General features: G+C 44.5%; 1 protein-coding gene across 1 annotated transcript in view; it reads left to right on the top strand.

The window, feature by feature from the left end:
- The window catches only part of LOC310835174 (lysozyme C-like), a 38,586-nt gene extending 26,571 nt beyond the window's left edge, over window positions 1-12,015 (top strand). The window contains exons 3-4 of the mRNA XM_083719976.1: window positions 10,591-10,666; window positions 11,797-12,015. Coding sequence (XP_083576102.1) covers window positions 10,591-10,666; window positions 11,797-11,938 — 218 coding nt within the window. The 3' untranslated portion in view covers window positions 11,939-12,015. The remainder of the gene's footprint in view (window positions 1-10,590; window positions 10,667-11,796) is intronic.
- The last annotated feature ends 3,812 nt before the right edge of the window (window positions 12,016-15,827 follow it).

The following is a 15,827-nucleotide window of genomic DNA, read 5'->3' as shown; positions in this document are numbered from 1 at the left end:
CACTCAAGGGCCACAAGAGGAGAAGGTGATAGACCAATTTTTGAAAACAAATGGTCTACCAAAACTTGCTCAGGAAAAGAGAACAATCCTGAATCATAAAATAACACAACAAGAAATAGAGAGTGCCATTCAGAATATGCAACTAGGCAAATCTCCAGGTCCGGATGGGCTTACCTCCAAGTATTATAAGACATTGAAAGACTATTTGATACAACCACTAATGGAGGTATGCAACCAGATTTTGGAGGGGAAGAGGGCACCGGAATCGTGGAAAGAAGCTTTCATCACATTGATCCCTAAAGTGGAAACTGAAAAGACTCAACTAAAGAACTACCGTCCCATCTCACTCCTAAATGTGGATTATAAAATCTTTGCAGACATTTTGGCGAGTAGACTTAAAAAAGTATTAAATGAAGTAATCCATAAAGACCAGGCTGGCTTTCTCCCAGGAAGACATTTGTCTGACAATACTAGGAATATTATTGACATTTTGGAACTTTTGCAAACCAACATCAATACAAAATCAGTGTTAATTTTTGTTGATGCGGAGAAGGCCTTTGACAACATTTCTTGGAGTTTTATGAAGGAAAATTTGGAAGGGATGGGAGTGGGACCGGGGGTTTGAAAATGGAATAGAAGCAATTTATTCAGAGCAGAAAGCGAAAATGATTGTAAACAATGTGGTGACAGAAGAATTTAAAATTGAAAAAGGAACACGACAAGGGTGCCCCCTATCCCCTTTGTTATTTATTTCTGTTCTGGAGGTGCTTTTGAAAATGATTAGGGAAGACCGGTTGGTACAAGGAATCCAGGTCGGAGTGAAACAATTTAAACTGAAAGCTTTTGCAGATGATTTGGTTTTAACACTACAGGAGCCAGAATCCAGTACGAAGAGAGTGTTGGAACTAATTCATGAATTTGGTCGAGTAGCGGGATTTAAATTGAACAAGCAAAAAACTAAGGTTTTGGAGAAAAACTTGACACCTTTGGAAATAGATGGGTTTCAGAAAGAGACAGAATTAAATGTTGTTAAAAAAGTAAAATACCTAGGGGTAAATTTGTCTTCCAAAAATCTGAATCTGTTTAAAGATAATTATGAAAAATGTTGGTCAGAAATTAAGAAAGATTTAGAGATTTGGTCAAGATTGAAACTTTCCTTGATGGGCTGAATTGCAGCTATAAAGATGAATGTATTGCCGAAGATGTTATTTTTGTTTCAGACCCTACAGATCGTGGACAGAGTGGAGTGTTTTGGGAAGTGGCAGAAAGATATTTCTAGGTTTGTCTGGCAGGGCAAAAAGCCCCGTATAAAATTTAAAATACTAACTGATGCCAAAGAGAGAAGGGGATTTGCCCTGCCAGACTTAAGGTTATATTATGAAGCTGCGGCTTTCTGCTGGATGAAAGATTGGTTACTTCTTGAGAACACTGATGTCCTAGATCTGGAAGGGCATGACAACGCTTTTGGATGGCATGCATATTTGTGGTATGACAAGGTAAAGGTTCATAAAATGTTCAAAAACCATATTGTCAGGAAAGCTATATTTATGGTCTGGACAAAATACAAAGACTTACTAGAAGGTAAGACCCCGAGGTGGTTATCACCAGCGGAGGCCAAGGCTAGAAAAAGACTCAATATGGAGGTCGGATGGCCAAAATATAGGGGAAATGATAGAAAAAACTGGAGACAATTGGAGACTGCTGAGCTTTGAAAAATTAAAGAATAGGGTGCAAGATTGGTTTCACTATGCTCAAATTCAAGAAGTTTTTAAGTCGGACAAAAAAATAGGATTCCAGGTGGAAAAATCTAAACTAGAGACAGAACTGTTAGAATCTAAGACCAAGGTACTTTCGAGAATGTATAACTTGCTGCTTAAATGGAATACCCAGGATGAGATAGTTAAATCAGCCATGATAAAATGGGCTCAGGATATTGGGTACAACATTATGTTCGAAGACTGGGAAAGGTTATGGACCACCGGAATGAGATTTACGGCATGTAATGCCTTGAAAGAGAATATTATGAAAATGATATATAGGTGGTACATGACCCCAGTCAAACTTGCAAAAATTTACCATCGGTCTGATAATGTTGGAAATGTAAGGAGGCTGAAGGGACATTTTTTCACCTTTAGTGGACCTGTCCAAAGGTGAAGGCCTTCTGGGAAATGATCTATAATGAATTAAAAAAGGTGTTCAGGTACACCTTTCCCAAGAAACCAGAGGCCTTCCTCCTGGGCATTGTGGACCAAAGGGTGATAAAGAAGGATAAAACATTTTTTATGTATGCATCTACAGCAGCAAGAATACTTATAGCAAAATATTGGAAGACACAAGATCTTCCCGCGTTGGAAGAGTGGCAGACGCAGTTGATGGACTATATGGAACTGGCTGAAATGACTGGCAGAATCCGAGATTTGGGTGAAGAGACAACGGAAGAAGATTGGAAAAAATTTAAGGACTATTTGCAAAAACAATATAAGTTGTATGAATGTAAGAATCTGCATGTTTTGGAATTTAGCTCCTGCAACTAGATTGGGAAAATTGGAAGATAATTTATAATTAAGAAAAAGTCGAAATTTAAGGTTATTATAATTTTTATTTCAAGGTATAAACACTGGATAAAAGGTACTTTAAACTCAGAAGTAAAATATTTTGAAAGATATAAATAAGATACGAAACAAGGTAATAATTTGCTGATATGTTTTATTGTAAAGAACGCAGGGGGAGGGAGATGTGGGGAAGTCCAGATAATAATTTTAAAATGTATTTTAGAAGTTGGAGTATTATTCTTTTTTCTTCTTTTTCTTTTGTAAACTGAAAATGCAATAAAAATATTTTGAAAAAAGAAAAAAAAAAGAAATTGTCATCTCATCTGTCCTCCCAGTTGTACGACGTGGCCCAGGGAGAGAGGGAAAAATAGTGGAAGTGAACAACTGGCTTCGCAAATGGTGTAAACAGGAACGGTTTGGATTATTAGATCATGGACTGCAGTTTCCTAAAGATGGACTTCTGGCAAGCGATGGGCTGCACCTCACAACGGTTGGGAGGAATGTTTTTGCCAAAAATCTCAGAAACCTCATCAGGAGGGCTTTAAACTGACTAATGTGGGGGAGGGAGACAGTGCTCCTGAAGGTAGGAGTCTATCAATTGATGAAGATGATCATCCAAATGTCATAGACCAAATGGAGTAAACAGCACGCAGACCTAGTGGTGGGAGGAAAAAATCCTTAAATAAGAGACATGGGGGAATGATTAATGGACCTCAGTGTCTGTACACTAATGCGCAAAGCATGGGGAATAAACAAGATGAGCTTGAGCTCTTGGTACAGCAAACTAAATATGACATAATAGGCATCACTGAAACCTGGTGGGATAAGTCCCACGATTGGAATGTAATAATGGAGGGATACATTCTATTTCAGAGAAACAGACCAGACAGGAAAGGAGGAGGAGTGGCGTTATATGTCAGGGATGTGTATACCTGTGAAGAGATCCAAGATTTAGAACCTCAAAGCCAAAGTGAGAGCATTTGGGTCAAAATTAAGGGAGAGAAGAATAACAGGGACCTCATTGTGGGAGCTTACTATAGATCCCCAAGCCAAACGGAGGACATAGATGATGCCTTCCTGGAACAGATGGCCAAGCATGCAAAAGGAAGGGAGATAGTAGTAATGGGGGACTTCAATTACCCGGATATTTGTTGGATGTCAAACTCAGCCAAGAGCATAAGGTCAAACAGATTCCTCACTGGCCTTGCAGACAACTTCATTGTCCAGAAAGTGGGAGAAGCAACAAGAGGAAGAGCCATTTTAGATCTGGTCCTAACCAATGTTAATGACCTGGTTAGTGGGGTAGAAGTGGAAGGATCATTAGGAGCGAGTGATCATGCTCTTCTGAAGTTTACTATACAGCGGAAAGGAGCAGCCAAGCATACTAGGACTCAATTTCTTGACTTTAAGAAAGCCGACTTCATAAAACTTAGGGAAGTGCTGGGTGAGATCCCATGGGCAGTAATACTAAAAGGAAAGGGAGTTCATGATGGCTGGGAGTTTGTTAAGAGGGAGATAGTAAAAGCACAACTTCAGGCAATACCAATGAGACGGAAACATGGAAGGTACCTAAAGAAGCCAGGGTGGCTATCTAAAGAACTTTTAACTGAGTTAAGATTAAAAAAGGATGTGTACAAAAAATGGAAAAGGGGGGAAACCACCAAAGAGGAATTCAAACAAATAGCCAGCACATGTAGACACAAAGTCAGAAAAGCTAAAGCACAGAATGAACTCAGGCTTGCTAGAGAGGTTAAAAGCAACAAAAAAGGCTTTTATGGGTATGTTCGTAGCAAAAGGAAGAACAAAGAAACAGTGGGTTAACTTAGAGGAGAAGATGGTGAAATGCAAACAGGGGACACAGAAAGGGCTGAACTCCTCAATGCCTTCTTTGCCTCAGTCTTCTCCGATAAAGAAAACAATGCCCGACCTGAAGAATTTGGAGCAAATGATTCAGCAGAGGAAACACAGCCCAGAATAACTAAGGAGATAGTACAAGAATACTTGGCTAGTTTAGATGTTGTCAGGACTGCCGCTAGGTCCCAGCTCACAGAGGACCAACGCCCAGTGGATATTATATACAAAAGTCTTTATTGAAGTTTAGTTTCCATTTCCAAGCTCTGGGCGCGCAGGCCCACGTCTTAACGCTAGACCGGCTCAGTCCCCTCTGACTCACTGCTCCACCCACACCAGTTTAAGATTCTAGCCCGGCTCCACCTCTTGCGCTGCTCTTTCCTGCGTTGGGTCCTTCTGCCCTCTGGGGTTCCCTCCTTCCTGGACTCCTCTGACGCGGAGCCTCCTGAGTCTTGCCCCTCCCTCCGGCGGGCTTTAGGACCTGGCTCCCTTCCCGGGCTCCCCGCTGTGCCGCGCTCCTGTACATTTGAACTTGGCGCGCGCGCCCAGCCGGTGACTTTCCTTCTGACCGTTTCCCCGCTTCCCGATGTGGGTGTTGCCAAACCTGACTCCTCTCCTCCCTCTGGTGGTGAGGACACTGGTCCCGACTCCTGGGACTCCCCCTCCCCACTGCGCTCTGGTGGAGACGCTGGCCCTGATCTCCAGCTGCTGTTCAGGGACTCCCCGCTGGCCCCTCCCTCTTGAGGTTTCTCCCTTGGAATCTCCCTTGCTCTGGCCACCGGCGCTCCCTTCTGTGAGTCCTCCGATTCGCTAGAGAGGCTTGTGGAATAACTCTGGCCACTGTCACTGCCTGCGCCCCCCTCGTACTCCTCCTCCTCACTCTCCATTTGCTCCCCCTCCTGTGTCTCTCCTTCTGAACCCCTGACAGATGTATTCAAGTCTCCAGGGCCAGATGAACTGCATCCAAGAGTATTAAAAGAACTGGCAGATGTGATATCAGAACCACTGGCAGTCATCTTTGAGAATTCCTGGAGAACAGGCGAAGTCCCGGCAGACTGGAGGAGGGCAAATGTTGTCCCTTTTTTAAAAAGGAGAAAAGAGAGGACCCAAATAATTACCGCCCAGTCAGTCTGACATCAATACCAGGGAAGATTCTGGAGCAGATCATTAAGCAAACGGTCTATGAGCACCTAGAAAGGAATGCTGTGATCACCAATAGTCAGCATGGATTTCTGAAAAATAAGTCATGTCAGACGAACCTGATCTCGTTTTTTGACAGAATTACAAGCCTGGTAGATGAAGGGAACGCAGTGGATGTAGCCTGCCTTGATTTCAGCAAGGCATTTGACAAGGTGCCCCATGAAGCTGGTAAAATGCGGTCTTGACTATGCTACCACTCAGTGGATTTGTAACTGGCTGACTGACCGAACCCAAAGGGTGCTCATCAATGGTTCCTCTTCATCCTGGAGAAGAGTGACTAGTGGGGTGCCACAGGGTTCTGTCTTATTCAACATCTTTATCAACGACTTGGATGATGGACTCAAGGGAATCCTGATCAAATTTGCAGATGACACCAAACTGGGAGGGGTGGCTAACACCCCAGAGGACAGGATCACACTTCAAAACGACCTTGACAGATTAGAGAACTGGGCCAAAACAAACAAGATTAATTTTAACAGGGAGAAATGTAAAGTATTGCACTTGGGGGGGGGGGAATGAGAGGCACAAATACAAGATGGGTGACACCTGGCTTGAGAGCAGTACATGTGAAAAGGATCTAGGAGTCTTGGTTGACCACAAACTTGACATGAGCCAACAGTGTGACACGGCAGCTAAAAAAGCCAATGCAATTCTGGGCTGCATCAATAGAAGTATAGCATCTAGATCAAGGGAAGTAATAGTGCCACTGTATTCTGCTCTGGTCAGACCTCACCTGGAGTACTGTGTCCAGTTCTGGGCACCACAGTTCAAGAAGGACACTGACAAACTGGAACGTGTCTAGAGGAGGGCAACCAAAATGGTCAAAGGCCTGGAAACGATGCCTTATGAGGAACGGCTAAGAGAGCTGGGCATGTTTAGCCTGGAGAAGAGGAGGTTAAGGGGTGATATGATAGCCATGTTCAAATATATAAAAGGAGGGAGAAAGGTTGTTTTCTGCTGCTCCAGAGAAGCGGACACGGAGCAATGGATCCAAACTACAAGAAAGAAGATTCCACCTAAACATTAGGAAGAACTTCCTGACAGTAAGAGCTGTTTGACAGTGGAATTTGCTGCCAAGGAGTGTGGTGGAGTCTCCTTCTTTGGAGGTCTTTAAGCAGAGGCTTGACAACCATATGTCAGGAGTGCTCTGATGGTGTTTCCTGCTTGGCAGGGGGTTGGACTCGATGGCCCTTGTGATCTCTTCCAACTCTATGATTCTATGATTCTAAGAATTTCAAGTTCAGTCCCACAGTTTAGTGGAGTGAGAGAGAAAAACAAATTCCCACCACCAGTCCCACAGGTGTCAGCCCAGGCAGCCCGCAGCCCTCCTGTTCCTTGTTGTTAAAAGCCAGGCTGTAAAAGAAATTTTCCAAGTCCCTTTTGGAATTTTAACAGACAATCCTGGAGGTAACAGATACTTTTAGCTACTTTAAAATGTGTCCGGACAACAGCAGGATACAAAATAACAGAGTCAATGGAAACGAAAATCAAATGTTTCACCTTCCATTGTGATGTCACATTGGAGTCTAGCCTTTCCGTCCCGGGGGTCCGCAGCAGAATGAAGGAGCTTCTTTACTTTAATCACAGTCTCTCAGGGTTTTTAAAAGTTAAAGTAATTCCCCCCTTCTCCCTGCAGAAGGGGGGCATTAGATTTGACTTGCAAACTTTCAAACAGTCTTTTTACTTTTTACTTCGGTCCTCGTTTACCGACTCTACTTTAGTTCAACGAAAGGGATTGACCTCCGTTTTTAAATCCCCCTTTTCCTGCTAATCTTGATCAAATTTAAACTTTATCCTTTACTTACAGTTCCAAATTTTAAGTCCTTTTTTTCTGAAGGAATTGCCCGCTCACAAACCCCAGACTCGGAGCTTCGCGCTGTGAAGGAAGCAGTCGTTTCCGCTGTACCGCGTCTCAGACCCCACTCGCTCTTGGGGCTTCTATGAGCCTTCTGGGGAGTGGGGAAGTCGCCAGAAGGCACCCACCGGATCACCAGGTCCTCAGAATTCCCGATCTGAGGTTTTCCCCAGGGGAATGCATCGCTCTTGCGGTCTCTCCTTGCTTCACTGCGCTGGGGCTCTTTCAGCCGAAAGAGCTCCCGTCTGCCATTACCGGGTGACCAACCGGAAGTCTAGCTGCCACATTTTGGATTAATTGCAATTTCTGGGTAACCTTTAAAGGTAGGTAGTCTCACGTAGAGCGCATTGCAGTGGTCCAAGCAGGAGATAACTAGCGCTTGCAACACTCTGGTGAGACAGTCCGTGGGCAGGTAGGGCCTCAGCCTGTGTACCACATGGAGCTGGTAAACAGCTGCCCTGGACACAGAATTGACCTGCGTCTCCATGGACAGCTGTGAGTCCAAAATGACTCCCAGGCTGCACACCTGGTCCTTCAGAGGCACAGTTACCCCATTCAGGACCAGGGAGTCATCCATACCAGCCCACCCCCTGTACCCCAAAAACAGTACTTCTGTTTTGTCAGGATTCAACCTCAATCCATTAGCCGCCATCCATCCTCCAACCGCCTCTAGACACTCACACAGGACCTTCACTGCCTTCACTGGTTCTGATTTGAAAGAGGTAGAGCTGGGTATCATCCGCATATTGATGAACACCCAGCCCAAACCCCCTGATGGTCTCTCCCAGCGGCATCATGTAGATGTTAAAAAGCATGCGGGAGAGGACAGAACCCTGAGGCACCCCACAAGTGAGGGCCCCGGGGTCTGAACACTCACCCCCCCCCCATTTTCTGGACACTGCCTGGAGGAAAGAGTGGAACCACTGTAATAACAGTGCCCTCGAGATGGTCCAGAAGGATGTTATTATCAATTGTAATAAAAGCCACTGAGAGATCCAGCAGAACTAGAAACAGCTTTCACCTTTGTCCATAGCCCACCGGAGATCATCAACCAGCACGACCAAGGCAGTTTCAGTCCCATGGTGAGGCCTGAATCCTGATTGGAAGGGATCCAAATGGTCTGCATTCTCCAGGCGTGCCTGGAGTTGTTCAGCATCCACCCTCTCAATCACCTTCCCAAGAATGGAATATTTGAGACTGGGCGATAGTTGGCCATACTGGCTGGGTCTAAAGATGTTTTTTTAAGAAGCGGTTTAATGACCGCCTCTTTCAGCGGGTCTGGGAAAGCTCCCTCACAGAGGGAAGCATTCACCACCCTGCAGAGCCCATCGCCCAGCCCTTCCCAGCTTGCTTTTATCAGCAGGATGGGCAAGGATCAAGGAGACAGGTGGTTGGTTTCACGCGTCCAAGCAGCCTGTCCACATCCTCGGGGGTAACAGATTGAAATTGATTCCATGCAACTTGACCAGACAGGGCTCTAGCACTCTCCCGCCCCAGCCCTGCTCCCACGGTGGTATCTAGCTCCTTCCGAATATGAGTGATTTTATCTGCAAAAAACTTTGCAAAATCGTTGCAGGAGATCTTGGGGACTTTACAAGGCCCCGGTGGTAAAGGTGGTTCTGTTAAATTGTGGACCACCTCAAAGAGTCTCCTGCTACTATTTTCTGCAGATGCAATAGAGACAGTGAAGAAAGTCTTCTTCGCCGTGGCTATCGTCGCTTGGTAGGCTCGACGTTGAGCTCTAACCCGTGTCTGGTCCAGTTCAGAATGAGTTCTCTGCCACTGGTGCTCTAGTCGTCTCAGCAATTGTTTCCTTGCCCTCATCTCTGGGGGAAACCACAGGGCTGTCCGGGCTCCATGGAATCGGAGAGGGTGCTTGGGAGGCAGACAGTCGATAGCCCTAGTTAACTCCACATTCCAGCGGGCCACCAGGGAATCAGATGAAAATTAATCCCCAACCAGATATCCATCCCACCCACCCCAACAGAGCAAAAGGGGGGGGGGGAGAAGAAACAACTTAAAATGCCATCGACTGCTTAAAAACATTTTAAAACACATTAGACACTTGGAACAGGAAAGCAATAGCAGAACAACTCTGCACTTTTGTAGCTGGGAGTGTGAGGGCCTGGGCCCCACCCCCTGGGCCAGTTGGAAAAGGTATTGGAAGGGAGCAACATTCCTTTGTAAGAAAATATGAAATAAAGTCAAACCATTTTTACAGGCAAAATTAAAATAAAATAAATCAATGTGGGGTGGGGGTGACAAGAAATTTTCCGCACCGGGTACCACCTGACCTTCCTACGCCACTGCTCTCAAATAGAGAACATCTTCAAGTAAGAGAATTGTCCTCTAGAATAGGGGTAGGCGACCTAAGCCCGCGGACAGTCCAGCAATCAGCGTGTTTTTACATGAGTAGAATGTGTGCTTTTATTTAAAATGCATCTCTGGGTTATTTGTGGGGCATAGGAATTCGTTCATCCTCCCCCCAAAAAAATATAGTCTGGCCCACCACATGGTCTGAGGGATGGTGGACCAGCCCACGGCTGAAAATGGTTGTTGACCTCCCTAGAGGGCCCCTACGCTTGTTGACATGCAGGGTGGTTTCTTACTGCATATTAATCTGTTTGTCATTCTTATGATATTTGTTCATACCTTGCAAGTGTCCCAGGACATCCCGTTTTTTCGCACGAGCATGGTGGCCATTTTGAGTGCTGCAATATCATCCTGAAAAAAGCACTTTTTCAGGGCCACAATCTCTTGCAGCACCATGACACACATGTTTTTGCATGCTAGGAGAGCACAGCACTGGAAAAAATGAGTCTTTTGGGTTCTGTGATCTCGTGCAGGTGATGTAACTCACGTGGGAGCACGGCCAGAAAGAAACATCCTGGTTTGGGGGCTCAACATGTTGGAGGTTATGTTCATTGTTATTATGAAGCATCATGCCTTATCATATCAACCAGGAGGAAACAAACTGGGAGGAGATAAGCCTACCAAGAGCTTTCTCTGAATCACTGAATGACCCCCTATCACCAGAGATACAATTCTTGTGCCTTTAAGGCCTCAGTTGGGATCTATATCTGGGCTCAGGTTTGGTCTTGGTTAACTTGTCTTCATTATTCTCCTCTACAGATCTCCTCGATGATGATATTGCAGATGATGTAAGGTGCCTTAAGAAGGTTATCACTGAGAAAGGGTTGGAGTATTGGTGAGTGACATCAGCTTTCCTGCTTTATCAGAATGAGCAGCTGGGGAAAATGATGTAATCAAGTCAAAGCAGAAAACAAAAAACTGTTTTTAAAGGCCCTTTATTAAGGGATGAAAGTAAGAGACACAAATCATTCTTTTTGTAGTAAGTAAATATAGTTTTAAGAGATATATGCAAGATCTTTCATGATAAAGTAAATCTGCAATCTTTTCACTTCAAAACCCTCATATGCTTAAGGAAGGTACACCAACACAGAAGTTCCTTTGGGTCATTCTGTTATGAAAAGGGTTGCCGAAATACGATATACGATGAATATTAAGGGTATTTCCATATAGGGTAGTTTGTTTTGGAATAGGTGCTGCTCATGCAAGATTAGGGTGTTTATTGCCCAGCCTCAAATACACAGGCAAAGGCTCCTCCATGTAAGTGAGGAAAAGTCAGCTGAAGTCAGGGTGTTCCTTCAGCCCAGGTTTCCTTTCCCCCTGTTTTTCCTCCCTCCTCGGTGTCAGATCCTGCCAACCCAAGCCTGATACCACTGCGAGGCTTGTGACAATTATTTTGCTAAGTATAAAATAAATATGGATACTCATTTCTTTGCTATTAAATCTCTTGCACCTGCCTTCTTTCCTATTACCTTTGCAGAGTTTTAGTTCTGAGTGCAAAATATAAATTTCCCTCAGTGAGTTTTGGCATACTATCCAGTCAGTAGGTTCAAGCTTTGGGGAGATAATAATAATTTGAGGTTATTATTCTGCTAAATTCACCTTTCACATCACCAGGCACTCACAAATCACCCCCAATGTGTTTTGTTCTGCTAGGACAAGCCTGGACCTGCCCTGATTTATGGTTTTACATCAGGGCTGGCCCACAGAAGATAAGAGGACTGTCAATGGCTACTAGTCATGACAACTACAGTATCAGAGGCAGCATGCCTGCACGCGGGGAGCATGTCCCAATTTATTGTTCTACCTCTAGTTTTGTGCTGCAGCACTGAAAAGTTCACAGCCCAGTTTTTACTGTGTCATCAATATTCTTTTCTTGTTTGTAATGTTCCCGTGTGTACATTGGCCACATCCTGCTCATAAAGAATGCTGATGTGCAACCCCTCCCCTCTTTTTTTGTGCCTTTAGGACACATTATCAAGTAAACTGCAGCAGAGGAGCCCTCAGCATTCTGCATCTCTCATGCTCTTATTTTTTGGAATATCAGTCCTGGTTCAAAAACTTAGTATTGTACGGGAAGAAAAAGGAAGTCCATATACATTTTAATTAAAGAACTAACTGGGAATTCTTTCATTGTGTTTTAAGTCTCTTCCAACAAGAAATAAAAGCCAATCAATGATAAAAGTGCTTGATGACTTCTTTTGTCTTTGTAAACTCGGGCTTTTATGTGTAGCAGGAACCCCCCCACCCCAATCATTCTGTTTGTATAAACTTCACACACACACACACACACACACACACACACACACTACATACGCCACATTTCTGTTATAAATTCATAGAAAATCAACCATACATCAGATTTGCACTGTTCCATTTTTTATTTTACTCCATATGACAAGAACTAACAAAGGGGGGTGACTTAGTCCTGGTCAGCCATAATCCCTTAATCTCAGCACATCCACAGGAGTCCTGCCCATGCCAACCCTGATGATCCCAGACAGAAGACAATCAAGATCACAAAGAACTTGCCTATGGGAGTGGATTCAGCATGGACTGAAACAAAGGACAATGATCAGATCTTCCCTCTGGGGGCAGGAAACTGCAAACTCCCCTTTGTCTCCTGGAAGTGACTCAGGGGGAGGGGGAAGGGAGGAACCAGCCAGGTGACAAGACACTCAGGTTACCACCAACTTCTCCCTCAACCCCTCCTTTCTGTAATATATGCATGATGTTACCACCACAACTCCTCCCTCAACCCCTCCTTTCTGTAATGTATGCATGATGTTTCTGGGACCGGGCTTGATCTAGAGGAGGGGAATTTCAAAAGTTTTTATAAGACCTTGCACACTATTCTTCTGGGTCTTTCCTCTCTCCTGCAAGTGAGGGGAATACCCTGTTGCAACAGTTCAATAAAGGCCAAGCCTACAGGCTGCTGTTTTGCTCCAAGTTATCCTGGTTGGTGTCTTTGTTTTGTCCAAGGGAGCCCTCGGATTTTTCCTGTAACAGTTTGGCGACCACAAAGGGACACTTGGTTCTCCTGCGAAGGTGAGGAGGGAGATAGAGGGGATCGGGCGCCACTGGGCAACCTTAGCCCAGGGATCCTTCTTCCTCTCCCTGCCTCCTCTTTGCGGGCGGTAATCAATCATCACCAAAAGCCCAACCAGGGGGAGCAAAGGCAAGGTCAAGCCGGCTAAGGGGAAGGGATCCCGGGATCCGCGGGTGACATCTTGGAACGTGAGTATGGTTTGAAGTAAATACATTGGGAGGGAGGTGGAGAAGCAGCGTCCCCACAACAGCCAGACTTTCCTTCTTTCATTTCTGACGTAGCCCCTCGGAGTTGGCCCGGTGCGTCTTAAACTCTCCCCTTTTCTCCCCCGATTCTCCCCTTTCGGATAGTGGCCAGGGAAATCGCGGAACTTTACTGTCTGGCGTTACCTCTCGGAGTCGTCTAGGAGCATCAAAACCTTTCCCTTTCTCTTCCCCCAATTTCTTACACGGAGCGTGGCCGGGGAAATTGTGGTACCTTTCCTGTTTTCTGACGCTACCTCTCGGAGTCGTCCAGGTGCGTCTTTATCTATCTATCCTTTCCTCCCCCGTTTTCCGTCTTGGAATTGAGTCCGGGAAAGCGTGGCTCTTTTACTGTTTCTCTGACGTCTTCCCTCGGAGTCGTCCGGTGGCGTCTTTTCAAAAGTATTTTAACGCAAGGTCATTTGCTTCCTTTCAAACCTTGGTTGTTTTCTCGGACCCCAATCTGGCACTGCATTGTGCAGGCGTTCAGTAGGGGACTCCAAACTTAGTCTCAAAGGCTAGGCAGGAGGCTGTCGTGGAGGGTAGAGGGGGGAATTGGGGCCCCACACTAGGATTAGTCTTGTAAACAGCGCTGAGGTAAAGGAATTCCGGGCAGAGGGACCCGTGGTTTGAGTTTCCGGGCAGAGGGACCCGTGGTTTGAGTTTCCGGGCAGAGGGACCCGTGGTTTGAGTTTCCGGGCAGAGGGACCCGTGGTTTGAGTTTCCGGGCAGAGGGACCCGTGGTTTGAGTTTCCGGGCAGAGAGACCCGTGGTTTTGTTTCAGGTTCAGGTTTGAGATTTCCAGAAATTAATTTGTGGTTTATAGATAAGTAGGAATTGTGTTAGTCAAGGGTACTTTGAGTACTGAAAGGATCTTTTATCTGTCCCCCCTTTCTTTCCCATTGTCCCTCCTCCCTTGTGTGTGTGCGTCCACTCTTTCTGTCTTTAGCTTACTTTGTTAACAAAAAAAAGGCCTAATAATAACATATGAGAGAATGGGAGCTCACTAAACGCCCTAGCTGGACTCCTCCTGGCAACAAAGCTTCCATGAAGCCTTTTTGCCCCAGAGAGGATTCTAATATGCCCCTCCAGCTTGTCATCTCCAATTGAAAAAAATAAATAAAAAATAAAGGGGCAAAATGGTCTTTCCAAGTACAAAGTACGAGACCATTGTAACTTTTAGTGGGTGGCTTAGGCCCACCACCTGCAACCCAGGGCACAGTGGCCACCCCAGGGATCCTTCAACAAAATCAGGGTTTAAACCCTTAGGGAGAGCTGAACACATCAAATTTGTGCTGTTAAACTATAACCTAAAAGCTAGAACATGAAACCGTAAACTTTATGGTGCTCAGAAGGCAGTAGATATAATAACAGCCCAGCCTGAGAGCCCACGCATTAGAGATCTTAGTTCCTCTTAAAAAAAAATGAGAATGAAGTGTGCAAATGTTTATTTGAGAGAGGCTCCAAAGAGTCTTCCTCCGAATAGCTTAAGTGAGGAGTATGATTTTAAGTTGATGGTAGATAATGTTTTGTTGCAACTTTTAAGTTTGTGAGTCTACATCTGTGTTCCAGTCTTTTCTTCCAGTATTTTGAAATGTGCTGTGAAGAAACTAATGTTTCTGCTGCAAAAGCCTAGTTGAGCACAATTGCTCTCTCAAGCTAAAATGCAGTGTATGTATTTCATTAAGCATATGCCTATGAAAGAATGGTGTTCTTTCTAAGAAAAATATGTGAGTCCAGTTTTAACTTTGATTTGGTTGGACAGAAGAGTTATTGTAAGGCTCCTGATATCAGTCTCTATAAGACTTCCTGGCCTCTTTTCTCAGAGAATGCCCCCCCCCTTGTTTCATTCTGTCTCTTTCAGTGTTTTTTTCTCCCTTCTTACTTCTGTGCCAGGTAAATTTACTCCCGAGTAAGCATCCTTTAAAGGAAACTGCAAAGAGGGGGGAGAAATCTTTCCTAAGGTACCCTGCATCTCACTTTCCTATCTGTAGTTTTTTTTTAAAAAAAAATCATCATCATCATCATCTAAATTAGGCTTACTATTCCTCTGCAAGTTCAGGAAAAAATTGTTCACTTTTGTATTCCCTTTAAATCAAATCTATGGCTGTTTTAACTATGCTTAATAAAAGATCCTCTCCCTATCTTAGAAAAAAAAAACCTGTTCACTTCAAGCTTCCTTTAAATATCATTTCACTAGGAACTTGCATTCTTTGGTCTAAGAAAGTAAACTCACTCAAACTATCTCAAGATCTGCTAAAAGGGTTCTGTGTAAAGTTGGGTACTTTTATTTTCCTCTTCCTTAGTACATGATAGGAGCATAGATGTTTCCTTTCCCAGTTGTAAATCTGTACTTAAATGGGTATGTCTCTTTGATAGTACAAATCTTGCTGTGAAATCTTGCTGTGAATCCTATATTTTGGAGGGTTGGACTAGATGACCCCAGGGTCTCTTTCAACCCTCCCAATTTGGGGCTGTGTGGAAGGACATGAGTCTGCAAGCATTGGAGGATTGAAGAGTAATTCTTAAATTCTGGTGTGGTGATGGAGTTGAAATTCAGCCTAGCTTTGCTCTTTTGTTTGCTCTTTTGTTTTCACGTGAGAGGTGAAGATGTGATGTTTTTGAAGCACAACTGGTAATATCAAGCATTTGAGTGGTTACAGTGTTTATCATTTTGTCTACTATTTAAAAATCAGACTTCAAAGTCA

This window comes from Podarcis gaigeae, assembly GCF_964106915.1.
Source record: "Podarcis gaigeae genome assembly, chromosome: 17".
Classification (NCBI taxonomy): Eukaryota; Metazoa; Chordata; class Lepidosauria; order Squamata; family Lacertidae; genus Podarcis; species Podarcis gaigeae.
Note: the sequence above shows the minus strand (reverse complement) of the source record. Positions and strands in the feature narration are given on the sequence as shown.